The sequence below is a fragment of the Falco rusticolus genome, chromosome 5 (genome assembly GCF_015220075.1).
Source record: "Falco rusticolus isolate bFalRus1 chromosome 5, bFalRus1.pri, whole genome shotgun sequence".
NCBI classification, from domain to species: domain Eukaryota; kingdom Metazoa; phylum Chordata; class Aves; order Falconiformes; family Falconidae; genus Falco; species Falco rusticolus.
Genome location: NC_051191.1, coordinates 35,668,736 through 35,686,560, shown reverse-complemented (window position 1 = coordinate 35,686,560; position 17,825 = coordinate 35,668,736). Strand labels below are relative to the sequence as shown.

General features: G+C 42.8%; 1 protein-coding gene across 1 annotated transcript; it reads right to left on the bottom strand.

Annotated features, from left to right (window-relative positions):
- Window positions 1–4,071: 4,071 nt before the first annotated feature.
- Window positions 4,072–13,579, bottom strand: IL22 (interleukin 22). Its single transcript, XM_037390573.1, has 6 exons — window positions 6,926–13,579; window positions 6,589–6,846; window positions 5,728–5,793; window positions 5,486–5,629; window positions 5,202–5,267; window positions 4,072–4,796 (listed from the first exon to the last, which is right to left on the bottom strand). The coding sequence occupies exons 2-6, from the start codon at window positions 6,790–6,792 to the stop codon at window positions 4,683–4,685; spliced, it is 594 nt and encodes a 197-aa protein (XP_037246470.1). The 5' UTR covers window positions 6,793–6,846; window positions 6,926–13,579; the 3' UTR covers window positions 4,072–4,682.
- Between the last annotated feature and the right edge of the window lie 4,246 nt (window positions 13,580–17,825).

Genomic DNA, 17,825 nt, shown 5'->3' with positions numbered 1-17,825 from the left:
TAATCCTTCATACTCAAAAAATGCTTACAGTTGGGTTTCATGAGTTAAGTTGCTGAAGATAGACAGTTAGTTCTCCTCAAAATTATTTTTTTTCTCCCCTTAAAGGAGGAAAGATGTAGGAATATCTTCTTTTCTAAACCATACATCAGTGAATTCCACATTAAATTATAGCAAATGGTATCTGCGAATTTGGCCAGGGATTTGGAATTTAAAAGTTAAACAGAAAGAGTGATTTCCTAGACTTCAGAAGAAATTTTTTCACTTGCATTGTTGTTTAACACTTTTGCTAGCGATGGTATTCATACAGTTCATCTGATAAGGTCTGAAGCTGCATGTTAACCAAGAAAAAGGTGTTACAAATGGAAATGTGTTAAGAAGCATGAGTAGCTCCAGAAATGTCATCAGCTTTAGCATAGTTTGTGTTTTGTAATTTACCTCACAAATAAAACTTCCTAACAAATTCTTGAAAGGCACAGCATCCTGGTCTGGATCCCCTGAGAGGCTGCATTACTTTCCATCCTAAATATGTTATTTTATGTAACATCGGATTGGGTAGTAGCCTGGCAAAAATACCCTGGGTCCCACGGAACTGCATTGTATGTTTTCCTTCTTTCCACGGTCATTACCTTCTCTCTGGCAGCATCATTCATAAGCCTGAAATTGACTGTAATGTCTCTGCCAGTCCTGCTTCGCATCAGCAGGCCAGTTCTGCTCCGGGTTACACCAATTCTACAAACATCGATCCAGTACTGATGACGGCTGTGACTGAAAAGGTTATCAGGCATTTGCTGTTGTTCAATTGCAGCCCATACCTTCTTCAAAGCAGCTAATTGTTTAGCTAATTGTGCTTCAAAACACAGACTGACTTAATCCCATGCCTCTGGCTTACCATCAGGATAGCTTCGGTTCTTTTTGTATTGTCTAGAATACACTTCCAGTAGCAAATTGGAAATATCAACCTTCTGTTATTCTAGGTCACTTAAGGAGTATATATTCGGGCATTAAATATGTAAATCTCATAACTGAGTAACTCTCCATGCAATGTATTTAAGAGAAGTTTCTTAAACTGTCACCAGTACTTACTCAGCAGGATGTGGAAACTTCTATTCATGCTTTGGGTTCCTTTATCTTCAAAATATGAAGTTTCAGAGGTAGTTTAAATGTTTTATAATTATCTATGCAGGAAAAAAAATGCCTGTTCTTGTCACCTAATGTAAGCAAAGGAGAGGAAGAGCCAACAAAATGCAAATTTAGCAGTAGGTGGCTCTGTCAGTTTTTGTTCTGGAAGAGGTTCTCCAGCCTCTGCAATGGAGGTGTCCTCGATGAAGGATGTGAGGCAGGTGCCTTCCCTAACAGTGATAGGTCAAGGACTTCTGGGAATTACAAATAGTCCATGACTTGGAGGTGGTGTGAGAAAAGGAAAATAGGGCAACGGAAATTAGAATTTTGTGAACAACAGAGTTTCTCTTTGGTGACCCAACTGAAAAATTAAACCAAAAAAATTCATTTTGGGGTCAACCCAAAGCACTTGTCCAACTCAAAACGAAACAGCTCATTTTGCTTTCAAATCTCTTTTCAAACTTTGAAAGAAAATGTACATAAAATTCTAAACCAAAACACTATTTTGAAGTGTAAAGCCGAAATAATTTTATTTAGAAAATGTCAGAACAAAACATTTCAGCATGATTTTCCTTGTTTGAGCTATAACTATTGACTGAATTGAAAATCAGCTTGCCTGACAGGAACTACATCTTTATTTTCTTTTGGTCAGTAATTGTTTGTCCCAGACATTTCCCCTGGCTGTAAGGGAAATCTCCTCCGACTTCTACTTCCTTTGTCTGTTCACAATTGACCATCACCTGCCATCCTTCACACACCCACAAGTCACATGTGCCCTGCAAGAAAACCTATGGTGGAAATTCTGCAAAATTTGCTGTGTGGCATTTCCAGGGCTCCAGCTCATGAAGTTCCCATGATAGAGTCTTCTAGCTAGTGGTTTTCAGGGTTGGAGAAGTTAATAAATAGTTGACGTGTTTACATTTTTGCAGACAAATGAGTTTTCATCTGGGTTTAGCCCCAGTGTAGAAAGCTTGAGAGATAGATTTGACATTTCTGAGTAGGACAGCCCAACAAGGACAAGGTGGAAGAGCCCTAAAGGAAGTAGAAGAAGGAAATAAGTTAATTATCCATTTGTGAAAGATGAGCTCAACAACGGACAGTATGTGTGGTTCACAGTCTAGACTCTTTATAATCAAGGAAGAAAACACGTACTTTTACAGCAAAGTCTCGTTATTCCGTCCAAAGGCACAATCTTTATAAACCTCTAATGCAGATGAGATGAATGACACCTGGATAATTCCTATTTCCCTCCACCGACTGTAAAGGGAACCGGGTGTTGCCTAGGGATAGGCAGTGTCTGTCAAAGGTCAGTGAGATGAACTCCCGGTTTGGTGCTTACCTTCCTCCTTTGCTGTCAGCTGTCACAATGATAAGAGAAATTATCAAATGATAAGAGAAATGATGTTGGCTAACAGCTCTTGACAACATCATCCCTATGAATGCTGTCTGTCACTGTTGGGTCATTTCTGCCTGGACTGTGAACAGGTATGTAATTCATATGTTGTGAGATGCAAATGGAAGTGTGAAGTAAACTATGTTGATTGCATCTAGTGTGACAGGTAACAGGCACCCATGACCCAGATGGATCATATACCAGTCTACTATGTGGGTTCCCACAAGGAAGTGTTATAACTTCAATTCACAGAAAGCTTGTTCACATTAGGTATGGGTGGATGCTTTTGTCTCAAAAATTGTCTGGTTCAGGAACAAGACAGGATAGTTTAATTTCACTTCAATGCCATCTAACTTCAATATCTGATGTAAGACGTGTTGAGACTATTTTTGGTCTAACTAATTTCTCTTTCAATTTAATTTATGAAGCTGCCAAGACAGGTCAAGGTAGGTTTCCTGCCAACATTTTTCTCATATTACAGTATCTATTCATGGGGTGACTTCTAGATAACCTTTTAGCAAGAATTTTTGCATTTGTATGTTCCAGATACTCTGTGTTTACAAAATTCACTCTCCTCACCTGCAGTGCCGCCCTGAGTCCTTTATTTGAGGATGTTTGCAGTGCTTTTTCAGACCCGGACAGGATGCCTGTTGCCCTGATAAATAAATGGTAAAGCCTTGCTGAAGAAGTTTTCACCAGTTGCTGAGAATCTGCTATTACATATTTCCTCTGGCTTTCTCACTATTTGTATGCTTTTCATCTCTTTAACTTTCCTTGGTCCAGCCACCAGTGTCCCTGGCTGCACTAGAGGAACTCCTTTGTCTTTGCCCAGGGGACATTGTTGAAGGACTTGTAATGATAGAATAAACTGTTCTTCAGTGACTTGGATTTTTTCCTCTGTCTGGGAACTTGTGTCAAGAGTAGGCACCAAGCACTTCTTTTCTGAAGCACTCTCAAATCCCTGATGCTGCAGAGCACCACACCGTTTGTCCTCAGCATGCCTATGGGGCACAAGAAGGCAGCACTCTGAGTTTTCAGTAGCAGCTGCTGCCTGACTGTCTCCATCTCATCTAACCCAGGGGGGACTTTTCACCAGCAGCTGTTCAAGATGGGATCTTGTCTATGGGCATACTGAGGCAGAATCAATGAACCAAACCAATGACTCTCAGGAGTGATGTTATTTTTCCCGCCACCCCGCACAAGAAAAGTTGACCCACATGTTCCCTGCTAAGCCCTGGCCTGTGACAAGTTGAAATTGCAGCCTTATTGTGAAGAAGCATGTCCCAGACCGAGCTCGCAGCCTTTCTGGATATAGAAATACCAGAATACATAAGAATACAGCCACTGGCCCAGTAGCCCCACAGGCACAGTAGCCCCACAGGCACAGTATGTAAATGACGCATATTGTGTGGCTGACATATATAGATGATCCTTTGCATTTGAGTAAAAGAGAAAAGCTCTGTAAATGGCAACATTTGAGGACCAAAATATTTATTATAATAACTTAAAGAGTAAGCATTTATAAAACAATCCATCTGCATATAAATATCACACAGCATTTTCTTTCTAATTTCATAGTTCACTTAAAAGCCTCTGATACAGCTTCATAAATACATTTCCTTGGATATTTTTCAATCAACTCTATAAATAAAATTACTGTATAATTATTACCTTAAAATAAGTTACCATATAAATATGAATGACAAAAATTCTCTCTGAATTAGTCTGAAATACCAGCTTTTCAGGTAAAGGTCAGAAGGGGGCAACATATGCAAGAGAGATTTTCACGTAAAAGGCTCCAAACACCCTGGCTCAGTACTGCTGCCTACCTGGAGCAAAGCTGGCTCCTAGGTGTCAAAGCTCAGCATATAAAATACAGAAACAATTGCCTTATTCCTATGGAGGTGAGGAGGACAGGAGCATGCCTTTGAAAATAACTAACGTCCCCTGTTGAAATGGAGCTGCAAACACTGTCCTGGAGTTTTCGTTCTCAAAGGCAGCAGCAGTATGTGTCCTGCCTGTGACCATTTAATTTGCTACTTCTGGCACAAGTGAAAAATATACTGCATCTAGGGGAGGGGAGGGTGGGGGGCGTCTGCAATAGGACATCAGTCCAGGTCACAGCAAGAGTTTCTTAGAGACATGTCTTCAAACTGGATCTGAAATTCTTTCAGTTTTTCATCTTTTTCCCTCCCTTCTTTGGGGCATCAGTACAGGCATTCTCTATGTAGTCAAACAGTAAATCCAGTTCTCCAATGGCTTTAGTCTTTCCATTCTCTCCCAACTAGAAAAGAGCAGAATGTAAGTTTTAGCACTTTGTTATTTTTCAGAAAATTGAAACCAGGTCTGTCAAAGCCCTTGAAATTAGAACTCACTCTCATTCTTTCAAGTACTTCTGTTTGAGTCATTATACCCTAAGATACAAACTAGCTCGTTCAGCTCTAGTTTAGCATATACAGCTACCTGCAATCTGACTTCTGAAGGTTTAAATTTCCATAACGTGTGCAGAGAGTTAACAGAAGTAAAGGGGTGCTGAAAGTGGAAACATCACTAATCCCCTATTTAATACCCCTGCAGGCTTCACTTCCTAAGTAACTTCCAGAGTTTGTTTCATAGTTAGGTCAGCCTTAATCCAACTAAATGACTGGGGTTAGGAACTGTTCTTTTTAAATGTTGGGGGGAAATGTACCTGTTTCATTTTGCTCTTCATTTCTTCCAGGTTCTTTTCTATGTGTTCTCTGTGTCCTGAGAATTCCTAAAAAACGAGAACATTCAGACGTTACATTGGCAACTGTATGCAACGATGTGCTTTTTTTTCCTTTTTCACACCTTTCTATCAGCCTCGGGTCCCATATCTTTGATCTGAGGTTTCCTTTCATATCACTGCCTTTTGCTGCTGTTTGCAGCATTTTGAGATTCAGGAGCAGTGTCAAGAGCCACAACTCAGAGGGAAAGAACCACAACACTACTCACACATTTGCTCAGCTCCGAGGTCAGGGATGCCAAGAACTGTGCCACCTCCTCAGTGTGTGGGTACTGGTCCTTGGCCTCAGTGAGGAGGACATCTTTCAGTACAATCTCCGTAATCGTCTTCATCATATAGCAGCGGTTGGTTTCCTATGTATGCAAATTATGTTAAATATGTTAAATCGTGGCAAGAGATCAACAAGTGCTACAGAAGGATGCACAGAGCAGCCTCCCAGTGTAAGGCTTACCTTGATGTTAGCATAGAGTTGCTGCCCAATGAGCCTGTTGTCCGTGTCCTGGTCCGAGACCCTAGCCTGTGAGGAAAAAAAGGAAATGTCAGGTGGGGGTAGGAACCTTACCTAAAAATTAATAATAAACCCTAAGTTTTTCATCAGTAATAGTGCAGGTGAAATGAGGGAACGGACACCACAGATAGCCTGCTACAGGTGGGTAAGCTTGGACACTGTTCCTGTTTCTCCCCTTAACTGGGTGAGACTCAAGGTTAGTATCACTGGAAAATAAATAAGCAGCAGTCTGAATTCCTGTGACCCTCTTAAACGTCATATGTCACAGTGGTTATGATGACTAAACCAGATGCCACAGGTGGCCGACCTCACGCCAGCCCGCAGCACTGCTGGGAGGTGCTGCAGCACTCCATGGAGCCCACCAGCGGCAACACACCCACGGTGAGAGCAGCCAAGGAACCTGCACAAACGGAGCACCGTAAGATGCCAGAGGAGCTGCCTGGCCACGGCTGGAATCATGGACAGGCCCAGGTCCAAATGGACAGGCAAACACAGAAATTTAACCTCATGTTTCACAATTGCCCCAGTCTAGTAGCAGCCACCTGGGAGAAGGAACTGTGCTGTGCCAGGGGCTGCCTTTCCCCAGGGGAGCAGCAGGACAAGAGGCAGCATCTTCCCCCAGCTACGCAACCCAAAAGCAACAGACACACTTCACATACCCGAGCTCTTCCTTACTGCAAATGCACGTTTTTTTATGGAGAAATGCATGAGAAAGAGAGAGGAATGCCGAAGGTGAGAAGCCAGAGTACTGGCAGAGGAGGAGGTCCTCAGATCCCACCATGAAGGACACACAGGTTACTGTACCATTTTAGCCAAGGTGTAGGTGCGATTCCTGATGTAGGGCTGCTGGAAGTTGATCTTCCTGAGCCTGCAGGCACGATGGGCAGTAGAAGCCACCCCTGCCCTTTTTGGAGGCAGAGGGCTGGTGAGAAGAAGAGGAAGACAGCAACAGCAGCAGAAGACAACCCATCCTGAGAAGCTCTTGGTCAAGGTCTGCATGGATGCCATGGCCCCCAACCCAAAATCGTCCGTCCCAGCACGTTGCAGGTACAGCACTCAGCACTGGTGAGAGAGAGCAGCGTTAGCATCAGAGGGAGTGGGCAAGGCACAGCGAGAAAGGCACAAAGGCTGCACACCTTACCTTTGCTGTGATTCTTGATGTGCTCTGCAGGAGGTGAGATGCACCTTATATAGGGCCACCAACATCTTTCTCAGCTTTTTTTCTTTTTCGGGTACTGGTGGTAAAATAAAAATGACATCAGCAAGTCTCTTACTTTCCAGTATCCTCTTCTGAGAACTACTTAACCACTACAAAACCCACAACTACAACTTCAAGGCCATTATAATCTTTAGTTTCTTATAAAATAAACCAGATTTTAATATGAGGCAAAAGCAGGGGCTTTTACTGGGGCAGGAATCCTGAATTCTTTTTGCATAAAAATGTTCAAGAAGTTTATGGGTTTGTGCCTCCTGTCCTGATTGTAACACACTAATTGGATTGGCAATTTGATGGCAGATAATACTACTTACATAAATTTTTGTTCATTTTCTGTGGTAGTAGACTGGTGCACTGCTGCTGCTGACTGGTATGCACAAGTGGTCAGAGACTGCACCAGACTTGAAGCACTGACAGCCTATGGTTCCTGCGATGCAAATACCCTTTCCTACACAATGGCTCACTGGAGTCACCGCCCACCTGCCCATCACTGCCCTTTCTGAGAGATCAGAAAGTGTGTAGGACCAACACTGCATTTATCACATCCCTGATCTCCAAATTCCCATTTTCCAAAAAATTATCCATATTCCAGGCTGTAACCAGGTGTAATGACCAGAGCTGTGGTCATGCACTTACATATCCAAGGGATTTCCGTCTTGTCAACCCTGTTCTACTAACATAAAGGCAGTGCTGCACCTTCAGTCTGCGATATTATGCAGGGTGCTAAAGGGAAGCTGTGCTCTCTTCAAAGAGTCATTTGCAGCCCAGCTGTCGACAGTAATACATGAGGACACAAAACCAGTAGAAATGCAAACTCCTGGCTCTCTAACACCCACAAGGCACACAGGTGACAAATGTCAGAAATCAGACCTGGAAAACCAAGCCTCCAGCTCTGCCTCTGAGAGTGAACAGGGGCATCCCTGGGGCTGGGCTTCACCCCTTCTCATTGAGGTTCTTGGTGCAAGAGCCAAGATCAGCCTTGCCCCTTTCAGTCAGCTGAAACGCCCAGCTCTTGTGCTTATACCTGAAGGGAAGCAGTTAAAGGCACCAGCTTTACACTTTAGCCTCCTCTGATGCATCCGCAGCACAGATTCATCTCTTCCTGCCTCAGTCCTGCCTCAGTTGCCCTCAGATATCTGCCCCACCAGCTCTGTGCCCTTGAAGCTGCACCCCCTTGTCCTGGAGCCATCATCAACATGTCCTTTTCCACGTCCCTCTCAGGTACCCACTCCCATGCCCGTTCTCCAACAGCACCCTGACTGCAACAGACAGCAGAAAGCAAGTCTGGGCTCAGGATGTCAGCAACCTAGTTCACACCCCAAATGTACCACAAAGCTATTCAAGAACATGTTTATAAACCCTTTTCCACAAATTTTTCATTTGCCGGGCTAATAGGGCCAGTGGGGAGCAGGATAATGAGAATATGGGAGGCTGATTTATACTTAGCCAAAAGACAGACACTGAAGACCAAACTGAGAGAAATCCAGAGAGGCTGTTTCAAAGGATTGGCCTCCCCCAAAGTGCCTTTCTGTGAACTCCTCTCTAGGTGTTAAACACAGTCTGATAACCAAAGTTTGCTTCTAACTGAGGTTTCTTGCACTTCTCCACCCGCTCATCCAGCAGAAGTCAAGTCCCAAACCCAGAACAAAAGCTGTGAATAGGCATCCAGACCCTACCTGGTCCAGATCCCCCGTCTTTCTGCCCTTCTGGCAGATCCCACCTCTCCACCCCTTTGGTCACTTACTCTTGTCAGACATGGGTCCAGCTTGCCTGACCTCTTCTTGCGGCTCCAATCCCATGGAAAGGGTTCATGACCAGGGTAAGTGCTATGCCACTCTCACCTGTTCAAACCGCTGCGAAGAGCCCCCCTGCTCCCAAGCTGCACACACCGCCTGATGGACGTTTATGCAACATCAGGCAGAGGAATGAGGAATTAGATGTTGAATCTCTCTTTTGCCCTCTTTTATGCAGTCATCACAGCATCCCTTCTGTCTGCCTTCTCTAGTATTGGAAACCATACACTGGGAAATACCTATTTTCAAAGAAAATGTTGTTAGACTTGAGAAGGCTCTCTTTCCCCCATCTATACTGTTAGCCACCTCTCTCAGTCATACTACTTTTTGGCTGTGCCATGATGTCCTTCTTCTAAGGCTTTAAAAAAAGCTTTGTTCAATCGTTCAGTTTACTCCCTGCCTCTAGTATTCACCTTCATTTTCCAAACATTGAAATGCTGAAATGCATATTGTAAGTTCATGAAGTTGTATTTCACAAAATCCTTTTTGATTACATTCCTAAAGCCTTCGCATTATTTAACCTTTTGTTCGCAGTTGTGAGTTGTAACAACTCATATTCCATCCCTCTAGCTTGCTGTGAGTATGGTCCAGGCCAAAAATGAACATTTAAAATCTTTCTGGAAACTAATTTTAGCAGATTGTGTGGTTCCCGTGCTCACCAGTCTACTCCTGCCCTCTTCCCAACCACCTTCCACCAGGTGACTGCTGGTCCTGGATGTACCACTGAGTAAGTGGCATCACAGCCATGGCTGCATTATTTCCCGTAGCGTGTCAAGAGAATTTCTTTGGAGGTGGAGATACGCCTCCCATTCCCAGGGTCTGCTATTTCTGTTACAAGATTGCATTGAACAAGGATGTGACCAGCTATCACTGTTAGCACTTCTTTTGACCAGCTCACCACACCCTGGATGGGAGATACACATCCAGCATTGCAACCTATAGAAAGATGGGACTAAAAACCTGTGCTACCGCTAGATCCCACTCCAGTTCCCAGCTGAAGTCTAGAGAGGGAGGAAGGAATCCCGAGGTTTTCTGCTACAGTTGAAGATGAAATTCTTTCTTCTTGAGATGAAGATACTATAAACTTCTGAAAAACAAGCACTGAAGGTGAACCTCGGGGAAGTGCTTACTTAGACACCTCTCCCCAGACAGGCTGCTCTGAACTGTAGAGCTGGCAGAAGAGATCAGTGTTAGGAAAGCTGCATTAAATTTAAAATGTGGTACCCTGGCTGAAACCATCACCGGTGGTCTTACTCTAGGGAGAAAGAATAAAGTAGAAAAAGCAAGTCTGAAGAACATGTCCTGAAAAAGCAGCCTTTCTCACTATTACTTTCCCGTGTTAACATCTAGCACGTGCTACGGGAACTGGTAATTTTGTAATTTCTCTTTGAGCCTGAACTATTGATGTCTTACGATACATAATAGTACCAAACTTTTCTTTACAAAACAATATTCTCTTGAAAACAAACAAACAAAAATGAACCCCCAAAAAGACCTCTCCAAGCTCAGGTGGCGGGGGGGTGGATGGGGGTGGGGTGGGAGTGGTAGAAGACTGTGAGGTAAAAAAGTTTTCCCTTTTTAATTTTATGGATTTTTCTAGGTTTAATGTTATTTTTAATGTTTAAGGCTAGTAGCAGTACTTAAAATACTAAAATCTTACAAGAAAACATACCTGCTATGCTTTAATTTTAATTAAAAACTACCAAAGACCTCTGAACTTCTATAAAGTATCCTCTGCATTGTTTTTTAAGTATAATTAATTTTGAAATTGTTCACAGATCGTATTTTCTTCCCGATGCTGTCCCACGAGTTAAACGTCTATCATATCACTGACCTTGCCGATAAACTTTTACAGTGTAATTACACGGGGTTTCCCTAATTCATTAAGAAACCATAGTGGTTGAATATTCTCGACAATGACTTTTGACCCATATTGAAGGCAGAGGATTTTTTGAGGAGGACTGGAACTCTACATCACATCTGCCTCAAAAGCCACAGACACTTCCTTCTTACTTTGAATGAGGCCACAGGTGAATAACCAATACTGTATTTTGATGTTCAGCTGTTCCGTATCAGCAGCAGCGTGCTGGCACACAGGAATTTTCTTTAGTACATTTACGATCAGCTTGGATTATATTGCATTACTAGAAATATCCGCAGGAGCGGACACCAGGCTAGAAGCATTGTCAAGAGTAGGCATATCTAAAAGTGAGCTTGTGTATTGTCTTGGATCTTTTACCTGGCAATTAAATTCTCCTCCCTTAAACATCTGTATGAATGGACCACAGGTCACATAATGCCTAAAACATGCAATCCATATGGAAACATCCTTAACTTTCAGGTCACACTCATCCCCATTTTGCTTCAGCTCATTTGTGAGCTAGCCCATTGCGTTTTACCTCAGTTCTTCTCTGCTTTTGCCTAGGCTTTCAAGCCTAAAAAGATGAAAGCAGACTTTAAAAATGTTTCAGTTCAGCTCAAGCTCCAGAGTCAGCTTTCTGCCCAGCAATGAAAATGCTAGCAAAGGAAATTGATTCTTTACAAAACCGGAACATAAGCTTTTCTGTAATTCAGCCATTCATTATGGAAACATTCTAGTACACAGGTAAGTGTCTTCTGGGCACGATCATTAGGAATGGCAGAAGGGATTAATTTTCTATGGAGGAAATTATATCAACACAGAGATTGGGAGAGGACATACAGCATTTGACCATTACATTTTTGCTTTTTTTCATGATAGGTTTAATGCTGTGTAAGACACTGCGAACCTTTTAGCAGAAGGAGGAGAAGTATTAAAATTGCTTAGCCTGGGAGTATTAGTTGACTTTGGAAAAGACTCTTGAGTCAGATCTCAGTACAGACACTGCTGACTCAAGGCTTTTTGCAGAAGATGTGCAGTTCACCTACCTACCCTGACAGTAACACTTTTGTTACACAGTGAGTAACACATTTCCTCTGACAGTAACACTTTTGCTTGTATGTCTGGTACTTCAACAAACATCTTTGTCTCTGACCTTCACTTGGTTCTGTTACATAATTTCTGGGTCTGCTAAGTATAAGATGATATATATAATAAACATCACAAACCTGTCATAAAAAATGATCTGTCATAAAAGATCATAAAAAAATCTAAGTGGAAGGGAACTAATATTTCATTGTGGTCTCAATTTTAAATTACATTCTGGGACAAAAAAAATCCTTGGTTTCAATAATATTATTCTCACCTCAGAAACATTCACGTAGTGAAGATCCAAGAGGAAGCCACCCAGAGACATGCCGAGATCGTACTATACAACTGCTACAGTTATTACTGCTACTACAGGACCACTGATTTCGTAACTTCCACTGCAGTGCCGGGAGGATTCAGTGATCAATATGAAAACAAACAAAAAAAACCCACCCAAAAACCAGTGCCAATGCAAGTGCAATAGATGTTAGTCTAGTGGTCCTGCCTCTGCAGACAACTGCTGCCAACATCGGTAAAGCACAAACAAAAGTTTTAATAAGACATTGGTAGGAGCCATTACACAGACAGGAAAAAAGAGAATTCTTGCTGCACGCAGCCTCATGCCACCGAAGGCACCGCTATTAACACTTCCAACAGATGGCTCATTTTTTAAATTCAGAGTGTAAAATCACACACATATTATGGGACTCTGTCACTTTATCTAGTGACCTACATATATCCAACCATGTCTTGCGACTAGTCAGGTCAGGCGAACCAAAACTTCTGTGCTTCCTGTTAATGTGGTGTGGTTGCACAGCAGTGACTCAGTGACATGGCAAAGTGGAATTACTGACATAGCGTATCTCAAAGAAAACCACTTTAACTGGGAACGGAATTTTGCAAGCCGGCTTATAATCCAAAATTCAGTGACAGTTACTCAGGTTAAGAAATAGCCCCGGTATTATGCACCTTGATTTACCAAGTACTACCAGTTTTATCATGTAATAAATCAATACCAACTTGAGTAATTAAACAAAGCCATTTTGCAGGGAAGCAATTATTTAAGGTGAAGTACTTGTGTCCAGACACTGCCCATACATCAGCACTTCCACTGAGGCTCTGAGCTCAGCATCATCTCCTGAAGGTAGAGCCCCTGGCCGCTCAGTTATTCTGTGTAACAGGGCTGCCAGCGAAAGAGGTGACAGTTCCCGTGTTGTTAACAGCAGTCTTCTAGCCAGTATCCATCCCTAGGAAGTCAACAGCCCTTCCCCTGCCCAAGGTTATGCTACTGCCCATCTCCCAGGAGAGCCTCTCAGTCAGCAAGTTTCCTGTCGGAGTGGGACTGTTGTCAAAAATACAAGATTTATGGGGCCAAAAGGAGACCAAAAAAAATGGCTACAGTCCAGCAATCAAGATGCTGTTTTCCTGTGTTATCTGTTTTTAGCCACATGTCACATCAGCTAAAATATGTAAACAGGCTGGAGCCAGCTTCCCACTGGATACATGAAGAGCATTTTCCTCACGAGAGCACTGTTCTGGGAATTCAGGGAACCACTCAAGACGGGGGGCACCGAGCCTTGGCAGGTTTCCCCAGCCCCACAAGAGACCTCAGGATGAGAGCTGGGCACCCAGCTCTCCAGAACAGAGTGCATCTGCAGATGCCTGTATCTATCTGTTACACTAACCCAGCAACCTGAAAGGGACTTAGGAACGAAGAAATCCAGAAGTACAGGCTTTCTGCATCCTGTCAGCCATTCCTATTCTACTTTGTCTTGAAGAAAGTGCTTTGGAGACACCCAAGCACATGACAGTATTAAACAAACTCACCTTGAAACAAAAACTATTTTATATATACATATCTATATACATACACATACACGTGTGCATATAAAATATGTGCGTATATCAGATATAAATAAAGTTTAAATGAAAGGCCTGCTCAAAAACTGCACAGGTCACTGCCTTAGTTACCTCAGGAAAAGTAAACTGGCATAAATGTGCATCAGTCACATTTACAAAGTTGATGCATGATTACCAGAAGACTTTATCAAGACCTTTGAAGAAAGTGGGGAGTGAGCAGCTTTAGTTGACCTTCTCTTCTCCACTAAAGAACTGCCTGCACTACGGAGGATTTGCTGCCACAACCGTACCACCAAACTCCCCTGCAAAGAGCAAGCTCATACCAGCAAATGAGTGGGTTTGCTCTTATACTTTTATTCCAGCCCTATGAATGGAATAAACTGACCCAGCAAAAGATGTGTGAGCTGTAAACATCATCAGGCCTTGCTTGCCTTCCCAAAAGGACCACCATCCTCCAGACGAATCTTGAGCAGGTCTCAGTCGTCCACCCTAACAAGACACTGCAGGACCACTGAGTGCCGTCGTTCAGTTTCTCAGGACTCTTCCCACATGCAGCACATTTGGCATGCCAAGTTCAGATCTGCTAGGCAGGACCCAGTTGCTCCGCTGGCTTCTCTAGTACACAGCCTGTGAAACAGACACCTAACAAAGCCAGCTGACATAGGACACAGATGAACTGTAGCAAGTATCAGACTATTTAGGAAGCTCATTCCCTTTTTTAACATGGAACTCCAGATGTCCTTCTTCAACACAATATTAAACTAGATCGAAAAGCAGAACAAAACTTGGATTTCTATGAAACTGGAGATTTCTGGTTAGCTACCATCCAGTACTCTCTCTCCAGCTTTTGTGGTCAGTGTGATCACTCCCAAGTAACACTTTCCCACCAGGTCCCAATGCAGAGCAAAGCCAAAGAACTGACTGGGCCCCAAAGAGTTAACCACAGCTCCACCTTCCTCTCCTCTCTTCCCGAGGCTCCTGTCTGCAAAGGTTTGAATAACTGCCGAAAGCAGGACGTAAATTTAGGTGTCATCACATGAAAATTACTTGCTTTCTTTATCACATACTTGTGTGCATCTGGGTAATGGAACAATTTTGCTTCAGGCTATGCTAAAATTTGGTCAACGAGGACACAGCAGAACTCCCACTTGCATCAGATGGTGATGGGGGTCTTTGCTGACAAATTTTACCGGATGGTAAGAACTGCTCTGATATCAGAACATTAGGTGCCAGCTCAGCCTTGCAGGAGCAGGCAGATGTGATGAAGCAATCTGGCATTATGCAAATGAGCACAGACTAAATTGTTCACAGCAGCTGTGCTTCCTGCCCCATCTTCAAGTACTACGAATTTACTTGTCAAGTATCATAGCTAGTATTTAGAAATCCCTTTTTCCTCCACTGCTATCTGCCAGAAAATGATGACACCAAGTGTCAGAGAAGGAAGACATCTTGGTACCCGGAATCAAAGAATTTGTGAGTGAAGAAGAAAGCTGGTGGCTGGTAGGGAACTCTGCTTCTTTTCACCTTCCTGCAACATAAAGTAGGTTTCAGGCTGTGGTCCGTAGGTCCAGGAGGAACTCAGGCTACCTGCAAGGCATCGGTGAAGGCAAACCTGTTTTCAGGAGGTTGTTACTCAGTATGTAGGGATCTATTAACTGAAAAAAAGATGAAAAAACCCTATACAACAACATACCCATAGTGACTTAAGTACCACTGGAAGAGCACTGGGTGGCCTTAGGACTTAACCCAGACTGTACGTCTGAAAAACATGCCTTGTTGCCTACACCTTCCTTAAATGCAGTCCAGCTCTGATAGCTACACAAACTTGACTGCTTGCATTTGTAAGGTTAACAACATTGATATACTTCACATTATGTTTCAGAACTCACCTTAGTAAGGCGTTAAAATTTGAAAGCAAATTTATTGCAAAACTAATGCATTTTAGCAGGATTTTTTTAATTGATGGGATTATCCACGACCCCCAGTATTCTCCCAAACTTCCCTGCAGACCTGGAAAGCCCCAACCAATTCCTGTCAAACCGTTCAACCCGGAGTTTCAGGGGCAATTTCAGCATTTTAAGTAGAGAAAACCGATGTATTTGTGAAAGGCACTGGAAATTGAGACTCTCAAATGAAAACCCAGAGCCATAAAAGGATGCAAGTGCCTAAATACTATCTTGCTGCTACTGTAAGCATTTGCGTAAACCCTCAAAACCCCTCCTCATGCCCAGGGGCATCCAAACCTCCCTGGAGGAATTGCCTAAATACTAAGAAAGGTGCTTCATCCCTCCTGCTGAAGTCATTCCAGCCCACTTGATTGGGCCAGAGAGAGGATGTTAGAGTGAGCACAGCTTTGGGAATATGGAGATCATTGTTTCAACTCCTAGGCCACCAAGCATTTTTATCAATAAAAAAAAAAAAGATTCAGCAGAAGAAACTGAGAGCTTGCTTCTCATTCCACAGACAGGCAACAGGCTTATTATCTGGCAAGATGGGAAGTCTTTGAGAAGTTACAGACTGGAATCAAGTCTGCTCTTTGTGGGTTTGCTGGGGGAATGCTTTATTGGCAGGAACATTGGGTAAAGGCAGGCCTTTTCCCAGCTGGCAGCAGTCAGTGAGGAAGAGCCACCTTATTTACTTGTACAGTGGTTGAGAGCTGTAAAGCCCCAGCAGGTATATGCAACTTGGGAACAGCGGCTGAAGACATTCATTTCAATACTTACTGACTAGGTCCATTATTAATGTGCTGGTTTTGCAAATCTTGACCCTAAGTCAACAAGCTCCCAAAGCTGTTTATTCCTTTGATGTATCTCCTATTGGCAACTGCCTTCCCCCTTGTTTGTCTACTTGCTCTCTCCACTTCAAGGCTTCTAAGATTTCCCTGACAGAAAACAATACACGTTCCCTGAACAGCACGCACTTGTAATTGTTAATAAAGGGTGCACTTTTGAACCCTTTTTCCATGTTCAGCTTGCTGGAAAACACAACAGGAAACATGTTTGAAGGTTGGTCTGAAACATTCAGAAAAACAAAACAAAACAACCTCTTGAACTAGATAAACAACAATAGCAGAAAGCAGGCATAAAGAATTTTACATCTGCCTTGAAGAATACAGAGAGCATCCTTCAGAAGCCTTGCACTACCGTTACTCGAAAAAGGTATTTTGTCTATGTTTCCTTTAAATACTTCTGTCCAAAAGTAAATTCAATTAGAACATTTCAGGGAAAAACTAAAATTTGCTCAGATAGGAAAATAACGTCATGATGATGTGTGGGACACCAGGGGCTTCCATTCTCATCTCCAAATTGGGCTTGTACCCCTGTGCAACAAAAATGTCTCCCTCTTTTACCACGTCTACTGTCTCCCTGGCAGAAATCAATATGTATGTAGCATACAGCACACATCTAACAAACTCAGAGGTACCCAGATGCATCACTCACGGTGCTAAGCAAAGCTGGCACATATGCTGTTACAGTATCTATGACTTAAAAGCCTCAAAATCGGGCCTGCACACAAACTCTGACAGAGCTGTCAGATAGCCAGGCAAACCTAGAAGATTTAAAAAGAGGACACAGTACAGGTACTACAAAGGGATGAGAGCTCCTGGCCATGAGAACATGTCGAATATGAAGAACGTAGACAGAAGACACCCAAATTAACCCACCCACAATACATTGCAGCAATATTCCCTCCTAAACAAAAATATTTCCATTTTTTAGCCATTGCCAGAAGAAAATCGGCGATTTTCATAAAGGCTGTTGCACACAAATACAGTTTCCCTTTCAGTAGAAACTTTCTGACCAGTTATAACTTATATATTAAGTGCATGCCACAGAATAATCCCAGAAGTCCTCAAGATAAAATACCTTGATTTGTTTCAAAAAACTCCACTTGTAGAAAGCTACTGCAATGCACAATTTCTGGAAGAAGTAGACACTAATTTCTAACACGATCAGTGCCAGATAGCACTCACTTTTCAAATCAACACCTTACTTGTTGCAGACTGGCCTTTTGGGCATTGCAGCTTTCCAGCCTGCGTAGCACCCATCTGCCCTGGGTCACAATTCCAAGTACCTGTACGGCATTCATGATTCCAAGTATCCAGCTTTAGTAACTTAGTCTTTCTGAATATCAGTTCTGAGCTAACACCTTGTCTTTCAAAAGTCTACAGATACTCCAGCTGAACAGGTGAAACATAACTAAATAGACAAGTGCCAACATAAAA